This window comes from Rhodamnia argentea, chromosome 9, assembly GCF_020921035.1.
Source record: "Rhodamnia argentea isolate NSW1041297 chromosome 9, ASM2092103v1, whole genome shotgun sequence".
In the NCBI taxonomy this organism is placed as follows: domain Eukaryota; kingdom Viridiplantae; phylum Streptophyta; class Magnoliopsida; order Myrtales; family Myrtaceae; genus Rhodamnia; species Rhodamnia argentea.
Window position 1 is genome coordinate 4,834,459 of NC_063158.1, and position 24,869 is coordinate 4,859,327.

The 24,869-nt window shown below is 39.7% G+C and overlaps 2 protein-coding genes across 4 annotated transcripts; both read right to left on the bottom strand.

The window, feature by feature from the left end:
* Positions 1 to 8,199: 8,199 nt before the first annotated feature.
* LOC115737071 lies at positions 8,200 to 14,702 on the bottom strand. The gene is made up of 5 exons (XM_030669031.2): positions 14,428 to 14,702; positions 12,129 to 12,190; positions 10,878 to 10,968; positions 9,285 to 9,387; positions 8,200 to 9,188 (listed from the first exon to the last, which is right to left on the bottom strand). Exons 1-5 carry the CDS (start codon positions 14,574 to 14,576, stop codon positions 8,484 to 8,486), a joined length of 1,110 nt encoding a protein of 369 aa, XP_030524891.1. The 5' UTR covers positions 14,577 to 14,702; the 3' UTR covers positions 8,200 to 8,483.
* A 1,484-nt stretch (positions 14,703 to 16,186) lies between these two features.
* On the bottom strand, positions 16,187 to 23,349 carry LOC115736874 (haloacid dehalogenase-like hydrolase domain-containing protein Sgpp). 3 transcript variants are annotated; one of them, XM_030668737.2, is made up of 5 exons: positions 23,199 to 23,317; positions 17,432 to 17,546; positions 17,086 to 17,237; positions 16,737 to 16,998; positions 16,187 to 16,652 (listed from the first exon to the last, which is right to left on the bottom strand). In XM_030668737.2, exons 1-5 carry the CDS (start codon positions 23,231 to 23,233, stop codon positions 16,479 to 16,481), a joined length of 738 nt encoding a protein of 245 aa, XP_030524597.1. In that variant the 5' UTR covers positions 23,234 to 23,317; the 3' UTR covers positions 16,187 to 16,478. The 3 variants fall into 3 exon arrangements, with proteins under 3 accessions (XP_030524597.1, XP_030524601.1, XP_030524598.1); XM_030668741.2 differs by lacking the exon at positions 23,199 to 23,317 and adding an exon at positions 18,567 to 18,741; XM_030668738.2 differs by lacking the exons at positions 16,187 to 16,652; positions 16,737 to 16,998; positions 17,086 to 17,237; positions 17,432 to 17,546 and adding exons at positions 20,807 to 21,273; positions 21,356 to 21,617; positions 21,705 to 21,856; positions 22,053 to 22,167 and having other exon boundaries at positions 23,199 to 23,349.
* Positions 23,350 to 24,869: the final 1,520 nt, after the last annotated feature.

Here is a 24,869-nt window from a genome sequence, read left to right on the forward strand (position 1 = left end):
CAACTCAAAAATGTCTTTTTTGTTGGAGTTGGCGAATATTTCGGGAACCCTTATTTTTCACACTAGGCACGCCCACGTAAGTTGAGGGCAACTGAAATATGATTTGACGACATGTGACTCATGTGCATGGAATGCAAGGGTTCGGGGGCAGTGCTCCCGACACGGGTGTTTCGTTGCCTGGTCGGCGGGTGGGGGTTTCGCTCCCCAATGAGTGGATGGATTTGGACTTTTGTTTAAGTTGGCTCATTTATTGAGGGATTAAAGGGGTTTCAGATAGGTTTAGGTTTTGGGCCCATTTTGGCCATATATATTTGCTCGTTTTTTAGCTGATCATAAAAACGAGTTGTGCCGCTGTAAACAAAAAATCATAATGAAATATCTTTGCAGGACGTAGCCTTATTCTAGGGTGAACTTGGATAAACCGTGCGTCGTCTATTTTTTTTTTCTATTATCTGTGTAATCATTCTGAATCGGTTTGCGATACAGCCCTTCATTTTTAACTGGTTACCTCTGTTATTTCCCTAGCCAAAGCTTGCGGGAAATAGCACATCAAGAAGATGATGTGAGAATGCATGGTGAGGATTTGGACAATCAACAATCACCTTCTTCTTCCATGCGTATGTCAATTCATCCCCATCTCAACCCCATTATGAAATGTACCATCAAAAGTCACCTTTGCTTCTTCTTGTTTTTCGCTTTTTTTTTCTTAGTTTTCGTAGGGTTCGGGATACTATTATAAAGAAAGTCACTCTCTGTACAACTTCCTACCCCACTCCACACTACCCATCTCCGGATTTCAAACCAAATTGGCGTCAGAATCTTCCTTTGCTTTGCCTCCACGTTGTGTCATACGTACAATGCCTAAGCTTTACCCTCTTCTTGGTGTTGACATTCATCTTCTCTCCTTCCGCATCATCATCTCTCTCTCCCCTTAATTAATTTGGCACATATCCCCATCTCCTTCTTCCTACCCACCTAACATAGTAAAATAATTGGTGTGTGCGGGTGAAAAAGAAGGAAGATGGGGGGAAATTGCCCTATCTTATCCCATCTAGCTCTTTCTATGTCAATGCCAATCCTCTTCTTTTCATGAGGATTTATTAGTTGGGTTCTTTTTTGCTTTTTAGGTTTCCAATCACATGCACTCCCCTTTAATCAAGCATACATCAGTAGTGCTAAAAGAGTGATACTATGTGTAGGCAAAAGGTTTCCCTCAAGTGATGAAGGGGCGACAGCCTCCAAAATAGCTTCAAAGGATGGTTAAATGAATCGAACGGCACATCCAATAAAAGGAGTATCACCGAGCAATCGATGGGAGTCGATGCTAGCAAGGACCCCAATTTCCATCGACAACTCGTCCGTTTTCTTGCGACAAAATTCCTGCTAAAATCAAACCGTAGAACATCAGCTAGGAATTGACGTAATTTCCAAGTTGTTTCCTTAGCGTTCAACCCATGATACACACTTAAAAGGGCGAGAGGAAGTTTAGTGAAGATTGTCAAACTATCTAGTAAAGAAGTTTTAGTATTAAAGTCTCTTCATGCATGTTTCGTGGCTAAAAAACGATAGTATGTATGTGCTTTCAATTAATACTTATCGTAAGTCGGCGGGTTCATACTAGTTTACTATTTAGTACAATTTCTCATCTGTCTAATGCTCAAGTCCACTATACGGCAGAAAAATTAGGCCCCGGCATGAATATATAATGGAGCACATCTCAAGCAGCTTGCTTAGCTCCTACCAATTTGCTATATTTCTCAATCACGCCCTCGTTGAAAATGAAAAACGTTGCTTTAAGCTCTTCACTAATCCTCTCGCGTGCGTCTTGATCTCTTCAAAACATTACACGTCGTTTTCCGGCAACTAAAAACCTATTCCCCCTACAGTTTTTGTTTTGAAGTGGAAATTGTCCCCACGAAATAAATATTTTTAAAAATAGTGCATGTCATTATTTATGGTAAATCTAATAAGATCCTGTCCAAGACTGGTCTCTTTATTATTTGTGGACCCCAAGCAACACAAAAGGTCCATATGACACCTATTATTACCCCAACAAAGGACCAAAATCGAAATGGTCCTGTTGCTGTCCTTCCCAACCATCCCTTTGTGCCCATTGTAGATGCCCACTACCACCCCTCCAATCTCGAATTCAAAGGTTTTGTGATGTTATGTGAACCGGAAATCAATCTTCTTTCCATATATAACGATGTTGGTTTTCGAAACTTTTCAACTAGTAATTCCCGAAGGCTCGCACACACCCAGAAAAAGAAAAACCCCTATAAGTTCCCGTGTTACGGTCATCCTACATCTCTCTTTCTTTCTTCATTGGTTTTATTAGAATTTATCACGATCTCGTGTATATAATTCCGAACAAAGGGAAATCGGATTATCTTTGCATTTGATTTCTTTTATTTGGAATTATGTTGATTAATGGACGCAATCGAGAGGTGGAAAAAAGAGAGTGATGTAATTTACATGAGATTACCTTGCATGTAGGTAACCCTTTCTTTTGAGTCTTGGTTCTTGACGGAGAGGATAATGGGAAAGTAGCCAAAAGAAGACTTGAAAGGCAAAATTGATCTTTCACAAAATGAGAAAGAAGAAGAAGAAGGAGAAGGAGAAGGAGGCGGCATGGTTGGGCCCACTCCAATTGCATGTGGGCCAAAGCTTATATAGTACTGAGGCGGGTACACCTGTACCCGACCCAATTTGACAATCCAAACCTATTAAATTGGCCATCTAATTTGTCTACAATGCATTAGATACGAGGGCCCCTCTTCCCTCTTCTAGCTTCTATCTCTACATGAATTGAGAAATTTTTTTAATTTTATTGTTTCCTCATACCACAAAAGTCGAGTTGGCATCTTCTTCATCACTACTTTTTTTTTTTTGTCGGAAGGAAAATATTCATTTTACTTGAAAGAGAGGTACATAATTTCAAGATAAAGATACAAATTCAAGTAAATTTAAAAGATAAATCAACTTGATACAACCTATAGAGACTTGCTCATACCACAAGGACGGGTTTGCCATAGGATCAATGCACAACGATGGCAGATCACCACAACGATGGCAGATCACCAGCTAATTTTTGTTCTCATTTTCGACATGTATCACCGATTTGTTTATTTTTATAAGCAGGGGGGAATATGGAAAAGATTGAAACCTAAGCACAAATTAGACAAGAGGTGATGCAAGGTCAGGCCTCCCAGGTTGTACCCAAGTGAAGATTTTTGAGGTGAAGCATGCCGTGTGTTGTGCACGTGAGACGGGTCACGTGAAGTATCTAATGGTCGGTCTTGCCCAGCATCCTGTTCTCTTTCTCTGAATCTTTTTCTTATCTGATTTCTCTGTTCACTTTAATATAAGGAATAAGATATGAGATCTTCATTATCCTTTTGGCATCTTTTTTTTTGCAGCTTCTGGCTCAAGGCACTAGAAAAGAACAAGAGAATAGGATTAGCACAATATTGAGATGATATGAGATGATGTTAATCAATACGATGCTAATTATGATTAATGTTGCCGCGTGCTGCTGCATGTGATCAATCTTGTTCAGGAAGTTGGATGTTTTTCTTTTTTAATTTTAAATTTGATTTGCCGAACGTCAAGTGCTTCTAACATTGGCCCTTTGATAAGAAAATCGTATTAACTTGACTAATTAGGAAGAAGCCAAGTGGATTAAGGGTGGTTAATCTCGTGGCTAAACAACAAATGATGCAGACATTACTGTGCCTGTGCTAGCATAGTTTTATCTGGATGCACTTTGGTCGGTTGATTATGCTTTCTTTTTGCTAATGTCTTTGCTTCTTTTTCTGTCCTTAATGGTGTCTCATCATGAGTGGGATTGAATGGCCAATAAAAGGGCAAGCACAGGTCACTCCAACAGCTCAATCTTTTGAATTGTAGGCTTGTAGGGGTGTGTTTCTTTCTGTTTTTCCTTTTATTGTTTCACAATTTATGTATATTTTTTTTGGCGAGAGATTACAGGTGCCTTGTTTGAATCATAGCATTATTGTGTTGGCCAAATAAATAAAAGAAAGAATTATTGCATTTTTAGATGAATAAGTTAATGACATCTGCTATTGACTTCATTCCCTTTGTTTCCCTATTTTATTTCTCTCTGTGTACATATTACAAAGTTTTTCTTGTCTATACCCCTTCTCAACTCTTTTCAAATGTCATGGAATAACTTGCCATTATATATTAATGCTAAGATTACTTAATTACATTATAAATGTTTGTCAAGCATAACACATACGATCTTTTTTATGATATAGGATCACGGGCGTGAAAATCTGGCCATCTGAGCCAATGAAACACACCGAGCCCCGTAAATTGGTTAAGTCAAGATTAGGGACATGAAAATATGGCTATCCGAGCTCATGGAACACGCTAAAAGCTCCATAAATTGGTCAAGTCCAGACTTTTGACGGCCTTAATTCAAAATAGTTTGTAGTTTGCACACAGTTGGTGAGACTCGAAAGGAGGGACTTCTATTCCTGAGCTGGAAATACCCCAATTCCCCAATTCAGCTGCACTAATAGGAGGTTTCTACATGCAATGGAGATTCTCCTTTGGACGGACAATCTCTTCGAGGGGTATCTTCTTTTTGCCTTCCATGTTGCTTCCCTCCTTTCCTTTAATCATCCACAGTTGTGATAGATTTTGATGATCGCCCACTTTCTGTTGTTGGGTCAAAATGATCATCCTTTGCATCACCAACTTCAGGTAAAAAGAATAGGGTTTTGTTTATTTTTCTCACTAGGTCATGAGCTCTTCAAGTGATTCATGGAGCATAACTTTTTTTTTTCTTCAGATGCTGTCCACTATGACCAAGAACCCTTTTGAACAATTGCTTAGCCACCGAGGCCAAGATTAGACAATTCTCTCTTTAAAATATTTCGTGTGTTTGGTCAAAGTTTGTAATCTAAGAAAAAGACGCTCGATAGCCATCTCTATCTGATACCCTCTATACATAAACCAATTTCACAACCAAGAACCCAATAGCTCTACACTAATTAAAAATTAAAAAACTATACAAAAATTGACAAAAAAAGAAATGGAATCGGTAAACAAGTCTGAAGAGTACCTCCATGACATGAGCTTGACGTGAACGATAGGATTACTACCATAATAATCTCCGCTATTTTCATTTTGGTGCTATGTATCTTATCGTCATTTGTGAGGTATCTTATGCTGATCAAATATATAGTGTGTGAATCCAACGATTAGTCACATGAATTTGGATGTACCCTTTGAGAGAAACCCTAAGGCATATTTGGAAGATCTTGTCTGGTTGTCTTCTCAAAACCATCAAAGAAACAAATTTCTAGAGCTCCACCTGCTTATCTTGACCCATTATCAGTGAAGCAATCAAACTTAAGCAACCATTCTTGATTCAACCGCTTTCATCATCGTATACAGATTTTTTTTTTTTTTCCTTTTTGGCTTGGTGGGATGGAAGGACAAATTGCAGCTGTCGAAGGCCTTAAGCCTCAGGTACAGGACCACGTGGAAGAATATCTAATCAACAAAATAAGCTATCTGATTACATGTGGATTACCATCCAAAGTTGCCCAACTAATCCAGAAGAGTCATGTTTTTCCTGTCGCTATCCTCCATGACAGTAGACCATCACATGCTGGTACTCGTGGCTTGTCATCCTTATAAAAATTTCCGGTTCAAATGATATAATTCCATCAACTAATAAACTGGAAAAGGATCTATCTGAATGACCATGCCGATGATGATCAAATGGTAGTTGGTGGAGGTTGAGACGCCCTTAATTTGTGCTTTTCTTGGAAGTGAATTGAACACATCCAAACTTTTTTTTTTTTTGTTTATGAAAACAAGAAGGTGATTCAGACCATCCATTTTGAAGTGCCTTAAAGCTTTGGAGATTGATTTGGTCAACTTTTAAAATAAAAAGAGAGATTGTTTTGGCTTTCGTTTTCATTGATTGATCAGCATTTGTGCAAGGAAGGCAGGCTAAACTTTTTGTCTAATTCCCACTGATCTTATTGACATTTGACAATAAGGATGGATGGGAGGTCACGAGACGTACCTAAACTTGTCCCACCAAAATTAGGAAAGCTCTTGGAAACTTACACGACTCACTGAAAAGAGCAACAGAGTTAAAAATACATAAATGATTAGGAAAAAAAAAGGGTGCTCAATTATACTTGAATCCTTTGGGGTTAAACGACAAAGATGTCAAACGACAAATCATAAAGGGAAAAAAGGTAAAAGAAGGAGGAAATGCAACTGTGAGAAGCAAATCTCTACCAACAATTCAAAGCTCTTTGAATCTCCTATGTGATGATATGTGACGTGGTTCTAGAGAGGTGAATGTATAGAGAGGATAGAGATTCCAATCTTGCCAAGGTGAATATAGACAACAAAATTATTAATACTTAATCAGAGCGACGAAGATAAGAAAATATGACTCTTATCATTTAAATATTTCGGAAAAAAGAAAAGAAAAGGAATTTCCATCTGTAGCCGAAAACTATGGTCGGTCTCATAGCAAATTTGGATGGCAAATATAATAGATATCTTGCAAATAACTTCAATGACATATGAGTATGATCTATTCCAATACTCACTAATGAGGTAGACATTGGAATCACGGAAGGATGATGCATCCCTTTTGCCAATTTCAGCTTTCTTGATAGCCATCAGCTTTATTATTTCATTTTTTTTTAAATAAACTTGTTTATATATCCTAGCGTGTAATTAGAGGAGCCCATAAAGTCACCATGGCCATGAGATATTCTCTATGGGTGTTGCTTTTTAGCCCATAGTTATTGCCACCGCCTGCAACACTTTTGGTCAGACTTCAACTTTGTGTAACATCTGATGGACTCATTGAATAGGGGTGTGGTGATGAGGACCGAGGACCAAAGGAGGGTGTACATCATAATTCATCTAATAATAATATTGGTACGTTGAAATAGTCTCCTGCGCTATTTTGGGGCAATACCTGCATTATGACCACTTGTTCTTTTCTGGGTTTCTCCAGGCAAGTTCCATCATACGTTTAAGAAGGGTTTCTCTCTTTTTGCTACACTTGTTCAGTGAAAATAAAGTTGGGGGCCAAAAGCAAAATGTGTATTCACACCTCGAGATCTAAAGTCGGGACCTTGTGTGGTTACTTTAGCTATCGACTTGGAACTGTCACCAAGATAGATGTGGAATCATTTTTGTATAATCTCATCGAGATCTCGCGCAACTTTAGTGGATTCAATTCTCCATGGCCAAACAGTGTAAGGGCATGAGGAAACTGTAAATTCCTTTCATAGCTAGTTTGAAATCTGAGGTTGAGAAGCGTGTATAAGAGAATAAAGCAAAGAGAAGCACCATCCCCATTACAAACCCTCCAAAGCTAAAATGTTTGAAAGTAGCTTTGTGTGTGTGTGTGTGTGAGAGAGAGAGAATTCCCAACAATGGAATTTTTCTCTGTCATTATGGTATTTTGGCTTTAGAGCCCATTTTGGAATATCTTTCCCACAAAGCACCAAGAATTCAAGCTTGAGTTGATTTCACTTTGAACTGAAGACGTGTTGCAAAGGTTGTGCTTGGCCATCTCATGATTAGTCTTTCCATCTTATTCTAACTTTTTATTTTTTAATGTTTCCCCTTCCTCTGGTGGCAGTTGAAATGCCTATCGTGTTGCATCTACCCCAGCTCTAGATTTCAATAAAAGGCTATTGAAAATCGAGCGGGCATTCAATGATCACATCACCGATTTTCTTCCTCCGAGTTTATTTTCCGTTTGGTAGGACATAATGTTCCCTAGGAAACATACGTGATAGGCATTAGGCATCCACGTGTTTATTTGATTGAGGAAGATTTTTCTTTTCAATTTTTGGACTTTGGAAGAGAATTAAGGGGAAACAAAATATTTGGTAGTAATTCAACCCAATTACACCAAGTTGAGCAAACTAACCCGCACAACATTCTATGTTACCTGCCCATCACACATTGAGAAGGCTACTTTGAAGTTACTTGAGCCCATCAGCCAAGCCCAGACCAGCTCATTCGAAATCAATTTTCACTTCATGAACGGTCCTATCCTAGATTCAATGCAAATAGCACAAAGTAAAGGCATGGCAATGTTGGTGTGGAATGAACAATCTGCAGGTCACAACTACCGTATAGCCGGCGTAGCTTTGGCCTGCCTTGGACTTCGAATGGCACGAAGTGTGAGCAATTCCCCACAAATGCATCCACAGGTATCATATGCAAGCTAAATAGAGCTAATGTATGCAACAAGAGTGTCCGAACATTGCGACAATAAATCACATCGACGCCAATAACCATCTGAAACATAGTTGTTCGCAGCATAAAGAACAAGGAGTAAAATCTACAAGGGCGCTTGGACATGAAACTACCTACGCAACTGATTCCAGTACAACAAACAATAATGTTACTCCATCCTCAATTTCAGCCTTTGGCCGGTGTCCAACCTTCAAATCATGTTACAGATTTTCTATCTGCTCAAGAGAAGAGAAGTGAGAACTGATAATGTTGAGAGTTTCTTGATCAATCTCAGCAGTACTTACAGACTTTGGTAAAGAAAAAGCAGATCCAGACCCCATTTTTTTATCATCTTCAGCAGCATGTGCTGGCAGGGATGGCTTGGTGTTTTCTGCTACTGTTTCCCCCGACCCAACGTGCTGACTAATTAACTGGGCTTGCATATCCAAGCAAGATTTTAAATCCTCCTCATTCCGTGCTTTGTTCAGCTTCTCGTTTAGATCATGGATAATCAAAGCTCTTTCGACCAAGAAACCTTTTATTTTGGGCCTATTAATCAGTTCACCTTGGACAACTGAATCATTTGCCTGATTATTCAGCTCAAGTTTTTGAAGTTTCCTCAACCCTTCATCAATGACTCCATGAATCCTCTTTCTCAAATTCTCCTTCCTAACCGGGTTCGCTTTTAGCTTCAGTTTCATCTCTGAGAAGACAATGCTCTTCTCCTCCCCACAAGCGGGGCCAGGTATTGATGTAGGGGACTCATCTTGGCCAGAACCTTCGGCTAGCGACTCCAAGGCAAATACATCTTCTAGTAGGCTAACATTCTGCATATATCGGTCAAAAGATTCGTCCTCTACCTCGATATGCCGATCTTTGAACTCCTTTAACTTGGCAAACCTCCATTCATTTATAGCCGCAGCATCCTGAAAAACCTCTCGCAATCAAGAACATGTATTGCCGAACCATTGAAACACAATCTAACAAAGACTCAACACTTAGATAGCTTCAATTATGCATACCTTTCTAGTTAATGGCTTCTTAGTACGCAATGGCATTTGCACATTATTGAATTGGGAGAAATTGTTGGATAGTTGCCGAAGAGATGCAACTCTCAGTGAACTCCTGAAAGAAAGTCACAAAGAAGTAATTCGATATAAATCATGTCTCATTTCTCACCAGACGACATCCTTATGCTATAGGCGAGTCAGTGAATTGGAAAGTCATGCAGAATAGGTTAATCAAGTAGCTGTTAAAGTAATTCGATATAAATCATGTCTCATTTCTCACCAGACGACATCCTTATGCTATAGGCAAGTCAGTGAATTGGAAAGTCATGCAGAATAGGTTAATCAAGTAGCTGTTAAAAGTACAAAACATTTCAAGTAACAAAAATATAGCGACGAAATGGAAAATTTCTCGGACAAACAAAGAAAATGAAGCAAAGAAAGAATTCATGAGAACTAAGTGAATACTCCCCACAGTTTACTCCATATAAGAAGTTACATTTCAGATTTAACTTCTTATATCTCAGCTGAATATAGTCAAATAACACAGCCAAGATCTTCTGATACCATCATCCACGTCATTTGGAAAAAGCGCGACAACTTACTACTAAAAACATTGCTGCTTTCATTTAAAGCAGTGAATAGATTGCTTTAGGATGTCAACAATGAGCTTCAAAGATGGCATGCCCAGTGAGCTGATGGACTCTATCCATGTCCATGCCTGTTTGTTTTAGCTACACTAAAAGCAAATTTTACTATTTTGTTTTCCAGCCAAAAATGTAAATATTATACGAATGTCAAAGAATTATGAAATATTATACGCCAATCTACGTGTCTACAACTGCATTTTGTGAAAGTTTCAAATATTTTGAATTTCAAAGAAATCTTATTGTGTGCGCCGGGAAATTTTGATTAAGCAAAACATTGAAAGTAAAAGTCAATCAGGAAGGCACGTCTAAACCTTGACCCAGGAGTACATGCTAATGACCATCTAATCTCACATTCTTCAGCAGCAAACGTGCATCGACAGACTAGTCTGACATGGAGATTGAAAATTCCAGTTTATCACTACAAAAATGACGAGCTTACATGCCTTCTTCAATGGATCATTTTCAAGAACACAATTTTTCCTTGATTGTTAACAGTGCATAACTGTCACTCAAATAAAATTACATTTATGTCATAACCAGCCAAATTCAATTAAATTTTCATTCTTCCTCCATAATAAAAAGTTATCTCCAAGAAAATGATCACAAACTTAATCACACCCAGAGTAAAGCCACATTTCAAGAACAATGCCAACCCATTGAGTGAAGCAGCATCTCCTTGAATCTGAATATAATTTTGCACTTAGATGTTCCATCTATAGTGCATTCACCAAGAAATTTACTTAATGACCAACTAAACTTGGAAAAATGGGCAGATTTTTGAATGACGTTGTGGTAATAAGGGTCGAAACCAAATGTTTAACCATTTAAGTATCTCTATTGGATGAATACCAAAAATAAAAACTACAGTAGACAAGTCACTTATAATGATTAGTAATTAGAGCTGAAACTTCAACAAAGCAGGTGATGTGCATCCATTGGTGATTAACACTGAACTTACCCTGAAGGAGATTGTTCAGTTGCCTGCTGACTAAAGATAGGAGAGCTGGAAGGTGGGGTCTTGTCTGGAAAAGTTGCATTGGCTTTCAAAACTGCACGAATAGAAAGTAAGCACTAAAAACAATACAAAAGATCAGGAGAAACTGACAAAGGAGGATGGCAACATCAGGAATAATGGCCACAGCAAAAGAAAATAGGATCGTGAACTTTTGCGAATGAATTCACAAATCTCAATTTTCACTTCTGCATAGCAAGTTCACACAGCTTGAGCCTTTACTCATCCAAAGTGTCATACATGATGAAACACATGTCTACTGAAGCAAACATGCGAACCATTTCTTCAACCTACTTCTCCTTTCCCCTAAACAAATATCATCAAATATCTTTCAGCTGAATTGACAATATTGATAGTGCCGAAACCCTGCTCATGGAAACATCAGAGGATATACAGATTTACGATTGACAAACTGCATCTTTTGCAAGTAAAATTTTTCTTCAGCCCACTTTTGACATGCTTCTGACCTCTAAATTGATGCAGAATGCACCACACCGATTACTGCAACAATGACTAATCACTTATGGCAGTTAGAATAACAGCAGTATTTCAAACTAGACAAGATAAAGCAGAATATAAAGTACAAACTTCTTAGTTTTCATCATGACAAGCTCGGTGGGCCCTGTGACATCTATTTCAATTCTCAAATAGAAGATTGTCAATGCTACATAGAATAGGAACAAGTACTTCATAACCAAATTTAGAGACATAAAGTAGCGTGACCACGTAAAAGAAAGAAAAGAAAAAACTCTATAAGACATGATGGACATGTTTTTGTTATGATTCATAAACAGTTCAATATATTCTCTATTTTACATGTCATAATTTTACAACTTCAATGCCATTCTCCATATTGTTAACGCTAGGACACGAAATTACATAAGAAAAGCATTATCTTTACCATTGTAGAGTCAAATGTCAATGGTGTACACCTTCCTTATAATAAATGTTATCTTCTGTCCATCGAAAAATGTTGCAATATCCAGCATACCATTCTGATATTTAGATCCCAATTGCCCATGCAAACACAGTTACATTTAAAACTCGGAAGTGCAGAGCAGGATGTATCGTTTCAGGATACTATCGAGCAAAATCATCCTAGCAGCATGAACATCCTCCTAAATCCTTACTAACATCCCTAAACTCGCATGGCAACAATACCTTAAATAGAACCAACATATTTGAAAAGTACAATACCATGAATATGACAGGGATTTTGAGCTTTGGAGCAGCAACTTTTGCATGACTGGTAAGGACACCTACACAGTAAACTCAACAGATCAAAATTGAGTTTAAGAGGAGATAGATATTATCTCAAAATCTTAAAAAAATTGCCACATTCTACCCTTGCCACCACAACGTGCCAGCTATATCAAGGCCGTGATCAGACAACTCATTGGTGTGATGTACATTTGAACAACATAGGTATTTTATTGGTCGGTCGGTCAACATAAATAGCACCTCCAAGACATTTAATGTGCTCTCAAGACGGGCAAACATCACAACCTCAGATATTGCAATGAATTTAGTACATTAACTACCAGCTTCTCTTTCCCAAAAAATATTAAATGCGGTATCAAGTGCATTTACGATCTCTCGACGAGGACTCTAGGCATTCATATGTTTTCTCGTTATAATTATCTCAAGAGGAACAATGTCAATATAAAGCAATTTGCAAATGTTCAAGCTCAAGTTTCAGAAATATAAGTTAGGCTTGATGTAATTTAATGTACCCAAACCTTCACAGTCCATGCTGTGACATATGGCAATGAGATTTGCTATATTTAATTTAACAGCACCAGGAGACACAGTTCTTTCACCTTAAATGCTTGTATTACCCACATGAAAGGTTACATTATGCAATTTACATTTTGTAAGATCTTGATGCGGAACGCACATCATTGGTAATAATTACATGATTATGCTTAGGGTATCATCAGTCCTTCCAACAAGGATAACTTAAGGATCAATGTAGAACTTGTTTATATTTTAGTATTGAAAACAAAAGGAAAGTTCAATAAGGAAAAAATACGAACTACCAAGGGTTTACCTCCTTTATACAAAAGTTACAAAGAGCTAGAATCTAGAAAGTCTAACAAACTATACAACTCTTGAGATCAATGTACACCATATCGTATGGAAATTGGATCAGTAAAGACATGATCATACAATACAATAACTGAATCAATTAGAATTAAATCACATAAAGTTTACAAACCTAGATCAAATGCAGATAATCTCTTAGTATCAGGTTGAGGAATCATTATCACATAAGATGTTGATCAAATCTTTAACGGTTAAATCTACACTTTGGTCCTCTACGTAAAAATGTTTGTGCAACTTGATTTTCTAATTTCTTTTGGTTTTTCAATTGAATCCTTTAACTTACTTAATATTGCAGACCATTGATTATGAATGTCTTACACAACCCACTCTTGCTAGCGGTATGCCTATGCTTACAGATGATCAGTTAATATTGGGCACGTGTACGAGATTATGTGCGTCGAATAAAAGAGCTCTCTGCTTAAAACACCTGCTCCTGCATTGTCCTTAATGCAGAGTCATGATAATTGCCAACTGGAAGAGCCATAACTTCTTAACAAGCGAAAACAAATAAGCCGGAGAGGATATTAATTCATCTACAGACTATGTAAAGAAAAATTCGAATCTCTCAACTTCCAGACGTGAACTTGGCCCTTCTGACCAATTACAAATAAGAACCTTGGTTGCAGGGGGGAAAAAACCCTCCAACCTCAGACCAAGCAACCAACACCCATAACACCAACATCAACACCCCCAACCCCTCCCCTCCCCCCCCACCCCCCCACCCCCCCACGCCCCCCAAAAAAAAAGCAGAAAGTGGTGCACATAAGCCGCCGTATTAAAAGAGGAAATGCAATCACTGGATGACCCACTTGATCTGTATGAATGCCTTCCCATGAGGAACCATAAACCCATCACTGAGAATTACTTCGCAAAACCCACCATACCTGCCAGAAGCTCCTCAACTTAAAGTGATAAAGAGGGACTCCCAAGGTAAGCTTTTCAAATCACGATCCATTTTTGCGAGCTTGATACCTCCTGTTTCTTTACCCTAATTACTAACATGAACATCTAACAGCGATACAGGCAAGAGAGCTACCTGCAGATTAAGCTCAAGCCCAAGGGAGCCGCTAATTTGGTTCGACTTTGAGCATCATCGGCAACTGACTGTCTACGAAATTTAACTCGCACCCTCCAAATATACACAGTCTGGACAATATATTCGCTCACGAGCGAGCGGTCACCCCTGGTCATCAGAACCCAGAGCCTACTTCAACCTAAGCACTCGCGGGCAAAGTCGTAACTGTATCTCCAAACAACTCCCTCAAGAAAAAAGAACAAAACCAAACCGCAGTAACACGAGCACTCGTACAACACCAAACGCGCGACAAGAGAAACGGCGATGCCTTTCGAAACTAGTGACGTAATCGAGAAGGGAAACTGAATTGATTACCTGGAGCGAGCGACGTTGCCGCACTGAATGCATTTGGGCTTGTTGAGGCCGCGGAGCGTCTTCGGCGGCGCCTCCGTGCGGTTCCCCCCCGCGACGCCGGCGATTGAGGCCGGCGCGGTGGCGTTATGGGCCGCCGACGAGGCCGCCATGTGGAGAGCTAGAGCGTCACGCGGGGGCGCGCGCGCGCGAGAGAGAGAGGGGCTTTGTTATATGTCGCAGTGTTCGGTTGGCGCGATACCCGATCGATTGAGTCCTTTTAATTTCGGGGCGATCGGAGGAGGAGAAGGCTGCTTTAAACGAATCGGCGGGTCAAGAAGCGGCCGAGTTGGGTCGGGTAGGAAGGAACCGGGTCACTGGGTCGGGCATCTTCGGGTTCACGGGCCGGGCCCGTTAATTGTTAGATATTAATCGTTTGGGCTAATCATCCCATTTTTATGATTCCGAACATCCCGCCCGCGTAATAATTACCCCTTTATTCATACATTAATTAAAGATCACTACACTCATGAAGATTTCAAACCTTCCAATTCTAATTAGATTCATCTCTACCCTGCCAAGTAATTCAATTGCGGGTCCGAGCGCTACGCCTAACAAGATGCAAATCGGGGTTGGCATTCTTAGATTGATTGTTCATCACTTAAGAAAAGGCTAAGATATCATGAAGAAATGCACAACCTTTTAGAACGAACCACAACGACCTTTTGACCTTAGAATGAATTTATGAAGGGCCATTGTCTCTAATCAATAATTAGAGAATTAAAATCATGAAAAACTCCAAATTAATATATCTGTGACAATTTATGAAGGCCATCGTCTATAATCAACCTTTTAGACACGTAAATATGTCAAATGGGTGTGTCGAGTCGGGTCAAATATGATCCGACCTGTATTAATCCATTTAACCCGTTTTGACTTATTTTCATACAATAAAAATCTAACAACTCATACTTGACCCAACTCATACCCGACCCGACCCAACCTTACCCTACCCATATTACTTAAATACTTCTATATTTAAGTAAATCATGGAATATTTGTTATATATAATTTGTTAAAAAAATGATATTGCTAAAACACTTTCATGCAATTGAATTTTTTTAACTTTTTTTAAAAATATTTTTATTTTTTATTATTAAAAATTTATTTCCTATTTTCTTCGGTGGCGACGGCGGGTGGCCGTGGATAGTGGTAGGTATGCTAAAACATTTTTTATTTTTATTTCTTTGTTTTACTTATAAAAATTAAAATAAAAAAATAAACTAATATACTTGAGTTGAGGTCCATTTATAAGTGGATGCTTGGGAAGCCAGGCCACAGGCAAAAAATGAGTTAAGTTAAGACTCATATTTTAATAAGCTTTATAAGTTTAAACACATATTTGACTCATTTTTTAAATTTGCTAAACCCATATATGACCCAAGTGAATAAAAATAGATTAAAAAATAGGTCCATAATCCACATTGACACCTTTAGTGACACGGTTGACCAACTCAAATAAGTAATTTCTGTAAGTTCTCGTATCCATAAAATTCCGAGTCACTTAAAATTAGCCATATAAGAGAATTTCGTTCATCGAATTATTTTCAGGAGCAAAATCTCGTTCATCGAATTATTTTCAGGAGCAAAAGGAACAAGATAATAAGTTTTTCACACCTTACGTGTGTAAATTTCCTCACAATGTGTCGTACATCGTACTATATTATCATCGATGTTTCATGCATTCCCCATCATAAGAGACCACTAGAAGCGGAAAGAAAGGGGAGAACAATGAAACCCGACATTTTTATAGGAAATTCTTTATTAATACATGAGAGTGGAAGAAACGATCGAAGCCGTGAAAATAGCATCGTTTCTGTTTCCACTAAACTTTCGGTACTCTAATGTGTTAGCAAAGTAATACGACACATCTCAGAATCAGAACAGATTCCGGCAACAATATGCGATCCCAAAGTCAAATCATCATCAACTTGCAGTTTCGCAGCATCGAATATAAATGGCTAATGGCAGTTGATGGGCAGGTCCTCCCACCTTCCTGTTTGTCAAAGAATTTCTCAAGCATCCTTCTTCTCGAGCACTTCCAAAGCGGCCCACAGCTTTGGATCGTCATAACTCTTGATGAGGAATGTTGGCTTTGCTACCATCAGTTGATGTTCCGGGTTCCTCGTTGTTATGCCGATAGTGGCCACTCCAGCTGCAACCCCTGCTTTTATGCCTGAAACTGAGTCCTGGAGACGCAAAACACAAGCCACACTTCAGGACACCGAATTATCCCTTTGGGATTTCACGAAAAATAAAGATCAGATGCAGACCTCAAAAATTAGAGTATGCTCCTTTGACGCCTTCAGCAGATCAAGGGCCTTCAGGTAAGGTTCTGGGTGTGGTTTGGCATGCTCACACTCACTTCCTAGAACAACAGCTTGAAAGAAATCCGAGAGTCCGAGACTTGAGATCATGAGTTCAGCATTTGGCCTAGGAGCATTTGTAACTGCAGCACGTTTCAGACCGTGGTCTTCGACCCACTTCTTTAATTTGTATAGGCCACTCACAGGCGTTAGTTGTTCCGAGGCCAATCTGCGCCATCCATGGAGCTTGATGTCAAAAACTTTGGAAGAGTAAAAAGTTCATGAGAAGAGAAGTACGATGTGATGGAAGACTTACTTGCGGAACATGGCTTCCTTGTCCTCACAGAATTTTCGGCCTCGAGGAATATCATCTGGGAATAGGAGCTCAGCTATGTCTTCATTGTGTTTTCCAGCAATATTCTCAACAAAGAAATCCTCTGTGATCGGAACTCCCCCATTAAAACCTATCTGTTTTGGAAAGAGCGCATAATACAATCAGATAATAAATACCAAAAGCATAGAGTCATGCATCTGCAATCAAGAGATACTCATGATTCACGGTCACTAGATTTGATGAAAAATGAACTCCAACTTAAAGGATGAGATAATTCCTTGATAAGGCACAACAAAATGATTTGCAAATAAAGATGAAACATCTCTACCTCTTGGAGCATCTCTCTGAACGCATAGTAGTGGAGAGGATCCGAGTCACATAGAGTTCCATCAACATCAAACAGAATGGCCTCAAGTGGTGCAAGCCCAACAAGAGAAGCAATGCTGTCAAAATGGAACCAACTTACAAAGACACAGTGGGGAATGTAAAGATCTATCATATTGAATGAAGACAACATTCAGTAACTCTGTAGCATCCGTGTCTCTATAACTCGGCCATCAACTCTGTCAGTTGTAGCTAAAGTAACCAAGTTTCGGCTAGCATTAATTATCCAGACTACCCACGTAGCTCCTTTGATTCGTCATAGAAAGGAACGCAAAAAAGATTGCCAACCAGAAAGCTCAAATAACTAATTCAGGAAGATTTATCGAAGATGTGCCGAGTAATGCAACAAAAAACAATGTATTGCTTCTGTAATCATAAATTGCACGCATCACCAAATTACCCTTCAAATCTGGACTGCAACTAAAGCTACTTTCTACTATCTATCGAAGACTTTCATCTGTAAATGACAAAAGAAGATTAATGAGTAGGCAAAAAGCAAAAAAGAGAAAAAAGAAAAAGGAAAAGTAGTCTGTCAATTAGATGCCGAAGGATATATGCAATTAATCAGAAGAGACTGTGAATCATGCATCCAAGTGGAGACTCAAACCATGAACATGATCGATTCCATGAGCAAGTGACATGGGTGATCCGTCACTTTCATTACGTTCAAGATATTATTCATACGAAACACGCTGGCTCCGACTTGAGAGAATTTCGAACAAAGAATTACACTGCGACGATCTTAAGTCAACGATGCGGTAACGGAGAGAATAACGGAAAATCTCCAGGAAAATAGGCGAAGGGGTTCAAGGCCCAATCTGGACTCCAACATTCGGGGAGAAACGCGAACGTCCATGATCGGCACACAAACAAACAGGATCACCACAGAATAACGGATACACGTCCGACTTTTCACGGAACACGATCCAAACTCCCCGGACGAATTCGAACAAAAGGATCCACCGACGACATCCGTTTCCGCAGCGGCGAACGACGAACGCTCGAGGGAATGACGGGGCTCCAACGCTCGAGGAAATGAACGAGCGAGAGAGGGTGGCTCGAATAGGAAGCGAGCTTACCTCTCCGACGAATCTCCGGCCGTCATCCTGGTGCTTCGCGCCCGCCGAGATCGGAGCACAGGCTCTCCGTGATGACAGCGAGCGAATTGGTCTCGCTTGGAGCGATGGAAATGGAAAGGAAGATTGTGGTCGGGGTTATGTACGCGCGCGAGGGAGGAAGCCGAGCACCGAATCTACCACGGAATCAAACAAAAGCGAACGCGAGAGGTGCTTTTCAATTTTGATTTTCCTTATAATATATATATTTACTCCCTCTGGTCTGTTTTCTTCTCTGGTTGGGCACGTTGCCAACTGTCGAGAGCTTCCCTGAATTTGTCGTATTTTCACTGACCTCCCACGGGCTTTTTCAATTTTATGAATTTGGCCATGAAAAGTAAATGCTATTCAATTGAAGGGTGAAATTGAGGTAGTCATGACTAATTTCTCGTCCGAGACCAAATTTACCTGCTCGGTCCAATAGAAATCTAAGTTCTTGTCTTTGTAACTAAACGTAATATTAGGTGATTTGTTAGTCTCCCTTGGACCGTACATTTTAAATAATTTATAGGCACGGGCGTATAAATATGGCCACTAGTATGTAGCACCTGCGATTTTTAATCTCCCCTGGATCGTGATTTCTTTTTCACAATTTAGGTAAAAATGATTTAAAGGGGGGAATTGTCGTGGGCACAAATGCTTGTGACAAAGAATGGGGTTCTTTGTTTTCTTTTTTGTGTTTCTCTATTGTAACTTGCCAAAGCTACTTTCTCTCCCTTGCGCGAAATGCCAACCTGACCTCTTGGCTCCTAATTCATGTGTAGTCTTGTACTCGATTTCCTCTTTTCGTATTTTTACCTCTAGTCAGGTAAAAAGTCTTTGACCCAAAAAAAAAAATGTAAAAAGGTCGGGTTTAATATTAGTTTTGAGTGGAGAGAATAACCAAAAAAGCCCTAAACCTATTGTAATTGTATTAATTAAGTTCTAAACATATTTCTTTTGTCAATCCAGTTATAAATATTTTGCATTCGTGACAATTCAGTTCATCCGGCTAATTTTGGCCGGACGACACTGCGTGAACTTTTTTTTATAATTTCTTTAGTTTTTATATTTTTTTTCTATACTTAGGGCCAACGAGAGTCACCGATCGACCCTTGCGGGCCCTGTTGCGAGGGCCACGATGGTCTCATTTGCCCTTATCGAGGTGAGGGTCGACCAGGGGCCCTCGATGGCTCAAAGTGGAGGGAAAAGAACAAAACAAAACAAAAGGAAAAAATATAAAATATTCAAAAAAATTATTATAATACTATTAAAAAAAAGGCAACGTCAAAGTTGGTAGTACCATATTAATGTCGGCAGCTAAAATTGGTCGGATCGACTAAATTGACGTAAATGCAAAAGGCCTATGATAGAATTAGCCAAAAAAAAAAGTTCGTAATCGAATTAGTACATTTATAATAGGTTTAGAATTTAATTTGGTAATTCTCCCGTTTTGGGTGGGTGTCTTTTTTTGGTTCTTTTTTTCTTCCCACTAATGTCCGCTCGCATGATTAGATTCTACAGAGGACTGTGAAAAAAGTTGAGGATGTTCCGTTTTCCTTTTGGGCTAAAAATGTGGATGATATTTTCAAGTTGAATAAAGATGTGAGTTTTTTTTTTCCATCTTGGTACAGAGTTAGCGTACCCGGTTTGATGCCGTTCCCTTTGAAATTTCAGGCATTCTAATGCGAAATTGGAGACAGTCGGAACTCAGAAGTGCATAATCTTCAATGGGGCTCATCTTTGATTTAGCGTCGCATGAAAGAACTTAGACGTGGCCATCAAAGTGTACGCTTTTAATTCCTTCACACCCACGTCAATGGTCGACGCAAGTCGGCCATCCGCTCCTAAACATCGGCATGCAGGCTTCGCCGCAGTTACACCCTGTCGTCTCCTTGGGCTGTTTGGCCGATCAGGGAAACTGTTTAGGTCGAGAAACCTGCAAATGAAAAGTCACATCAGTTCAATCCATAAACTGTGGGGGCGATTCATTAGAAAAAGAGCATGAATTCGCGATTACTAGAAAGATCGTGGAGTTATTTTCAGGAGCAAATGGAACAAGATAATAGGTTTCTCACAACAGCTTACCTGTGTATATTCTTCTGCAATGTGTCATGCAACATGCTGCATTATCATCGATGTTCCACGCATTTCTTATCGTAAGAGTCCACTAGAAGTAAAAAGAAAGGGAGAACAATGAAACCCAACTTTCTGTGAGACAGTGATAATGCGAGAGGAACGAATTCATATCATAGGAAACTCTTATTCATAAACGACAGTGGAAGAACCGATCGAAGTTGGGAAGATAGCATCGTTTCTGTTTCCACCCAACTTTCAGTAATCTAATCTGTAAGCAAAGTACTACGGCGCATCTCTCAGAATCAGAACAGATTCTGGCAACAATATGCGATCCCCCAAGTCAAATCATCATCAACTCGCAGTTTCGCAGCATCGAATCTAAACGGCTAATGGCAGTCGATGGGCAGGTCCTCTACCTGCCTGGTTGTCAAAGAATTTTTCAAGCATCCTTTTTCTCGAGTGCTTCTAAAGAGGCCCACAGCTTTGGATCGTCATAACTCTTGACGAGGAATGTTGGCTTTGCTTCCATCAGTTGATGTTCCGGATTCCTCATTGTTATGCCGATAGTGGCTACTCCAGCTGCCACCCCTGCTTTTATGCCCGAAACTGAGTCCTGGAGACCCAAAACACAAGCCACAATTCAGGACACCGAACTATCCCATTAACTTTCACAAAACTAAAGGTCAGATGCCGACCTCAAAGATTAGAGTATGCTCCTTTGACGCCTTCAGCACATCAAGGGCCTTCAGGTAAGGTTCTGGGTGTGGTTTGGCATGCTCACACTCAGTTCCTAGAATAACTGCTTGAAAGAAATCCGAGAGTCCGAGACTTGAGATCATGAGTTCAGCATTTGGCTTAGGAGCATTTGTAACTGCAGCACGTTTTAGGCCGTGATCTTCGATCCACTTCTTCAATTTGTACAGGCCACTCACGGCTGTTAATTGTTCTGAGGCCAATCTGGGTCATCAATGGAGTATGATGTCAAAAACTTTGGAAGAGTAAGGAGTTCATCAGGAAAGGAACATGATGTAATGGAAGACTTACTTGCGGAACACGACTTCCTTGTCCTCACAGAATTTTCGGCCTCGAGGAACATCATCTGGGAAAAGGAGCTCAGCTATGTCTTCATTGTGCTTCCCAGAAATATTCTGAGCAAAGAAATCCTCCGTGATCGGAACTCCGCCATTGAAACCTACCTGTGTTGAAAAGAACGCGTAAAACAATCAAATAATGGATACCAAAAGCATGTCATCATGCATCTGCAATCAAGAGACGCCCATGATTCACTATCACTAGATTCGACGAAAAGAAAAAATGAAATGCCAAGTCAAACAATTAAATTTCTTGAACAAGGCACAACAAAATGATTGTAAATAAGGATAAAACCTCCACCTCTTGGAGCATCTCTCTGAAGGCATAGTAGTGGAGAGGATCCGAGTCACATAGGGTTCCATCAACATCAAACAGGACGGCCTCAAGTGGTGCAAGCCCAACAAGAGAAGCAATGCTGTCAAAATGACGTCAACTTACATAGGCACAGTGGGAAATGTACAGATATCATATAGTGTCTGAAGACACAACATCTACTAACCCTCTAGCATCAATGTCTCTCTAACTCTGCTATCAACTCCGTCAATTTTCTCTAGATAACCAAGTTTCAGTTAGCACTAGTTATCCACACCACACTTACCCACATAGCTCCTTTGATTTGTCATAGAAAGCAAAAAGGATTTCCAAACAGAAAATTCACATAACTAATTCAGGAAGCTTTGCTGAAGATGTGCCGAGTGATGCAATGAAAAACAATGCACTGCTTCTCCAATCACAAATCGAACGCAGCCCCAAATTATCCTTCGAATCCGGACTGCAACTATTAACTAATTTCTCAGTCCATCCAATTACAAAGCTACTTTTTACTGACTAGTGAAGACTTTCATCTGTGAATGATAAAGGGAAAGTTTATAAGTAGGCGACGGCCAACAAAAAGGAAAAGGAAAAGTAGTCTGTCGATTTCATGCCGAGGTCATGCATCTAAGTGGAGACTCAAACCACGAACATTATCGCTTCCACAAGCTAGCGACATGAGTGATCCGCCAATTTCATTACGTTCAAGATGAATATACGAAACATGCTAGCTCCGACTCGAGAGAAAATCGAACAAAGTCTAAGTGCGATGATGTTAAATCGACATGCACTAACGGAATCTCCACGAAAAAAGGCGAACGAGGTTCGATCATTTCAAGTTCAATACGTGAATCCAAATCTCCAGCCGATCTGACAACAAGGAAGAACCGCGTTTCCACCGAATGCAGTCGCACGACGGCACTCCAACATTCGGGGAGAATCACGAACGTGCATGAACAAGCAGGATTCCAACAGAACACGGATATACGCACTGACCATGATCCGAACTGCCCGAACAAATCGAACGAGACATCCACCGAGGACATTCATTCCCGCAGCGACTAATTGACGATCGGCCATTTTCGAGGAAATGAAAGAGCGAGCAGTGGGGAGTCAAACCGGAAGCGAGCTTACCTCTCCGACGAATCTCCGGCAGATGAAACCGTCATTCTGTTGCTTCGCGTCCCACGGAGACTGGATCGGGAAGCTTCTCCGCGATTGCAGCGAGCGAATTGGTCTCGCTTGGAGCGATGGAGAGGAAGGAAGGTGGCGATGGTGATATATATGCGCGCGAGAGAAGAAACTGAGCACGGAATCTACCCCGGAATCAAATTAAATCGAAAATTTTCATAAAGCAATAATTATTATTTTCTTATCTCTCCCGTCTTTTTTTCTCTTGGAAAAATGGCACAAATGGCCAATTAACTTTGGCTAGTCTATGAAATTACTTTATATTATCCAATATGATCACTGAACTTTAGTCCAATGTGCAATGTCGTTCCCGAAATTTTTAATTTATTCAACGTGGTACTTAGATTTTCGGTATATGTTTAATTTAGTCCATAAATTATATGAAAATGTTTAATGTTGTCCATGAATTTGAATTAATAGAATGATAACAGTAGCTATTATATAATTCAGGGACTACATTTAACACGTACCAAAAGCCTAAGAGCCACACCGAACAAATTAGAAGCCTAGGTACCACAGTGCATACTGAGCTAAATTTTATGGGCCGAAATTGAGAGGCGACTTGTGTCATTATCCATTTCTTTTTTAGTTGTGCATGTGGCCAATTGTGAAGAGCTTCCCTGAACTTGTCGTATTTTCATTTTCCTCCCATGGGCTATTGAAGTTTGTGGAATTGGCCATGAAAACCAAATGTTGTTCAATTGAAGGACGAAACTCTTGCAGAACTTGCTGAAAATTGGAGTTGAACGGTGGTGATGGTCATGACCAATTTCGATCCGGTAGAAATCTAAGCTGTTACATGTATTCAGAGGTTTTGATAGAAGCGTTCTGTTCTATTTTATTTACTCCCAGAAGAGCTTGGCCATGAGAGATGGTTTTTTTTTTTTTTTTTTTTACCTTGGGGCTCGTTTGGTAGCCTAGATAGAATGGCAAGTAGAATCGGATCGGGTATTATCCTATTTGATATTTGGTGACGCGCCTCGGTCCGTATAAAAGCAGATACATCAAAATGAAACAGATAAGTTATCCTAACCTTACCAGCAGGATAAAATTTATCCTAGCCGGATTGAACACAACATATAAAAAAAAAAAAAAAGCTGGGAGAGAAGGACTAGCTCGTCTGATTCAGTTCGCCCGCTCATAAAACGTGTGCAATTTTAGTCTTCCTTACGTCATATCCGTCATGTGCATATGATCGTGACAAAGAATAGGGTGTTTGCTCTGTTTTCTTCTTTCTTCAATCTTCACATGCTTGATGGAACTTGCCAAAGCTGCTTTCTCCCTTTTCTGCGAAATGCCAACTTGACTTGGCTTTCTCCCCAAGTCTTTACTTCTAGTTCTCAAGTCTTTCTGGACTTTCGGGCCAAACTGGCGGCCGCAATTTTTGTCCCTCTCTCCACCCAAACATGCCAATCTCATTTTGATCTCTCACTTTCATTTCCGATTTATAATTCATGTATCATGGTCTTGTTTGCACTTTTATCTAAATTTGACTAGTATCAAAGCATCATGATTGATTTAAGATAATAATAATAATAATAATAATAATAATAATAATAATAATAAAAAAGAGGGTGTTCATTCGTTTGGACATTCAAGCTCGGCGTCCCGTGC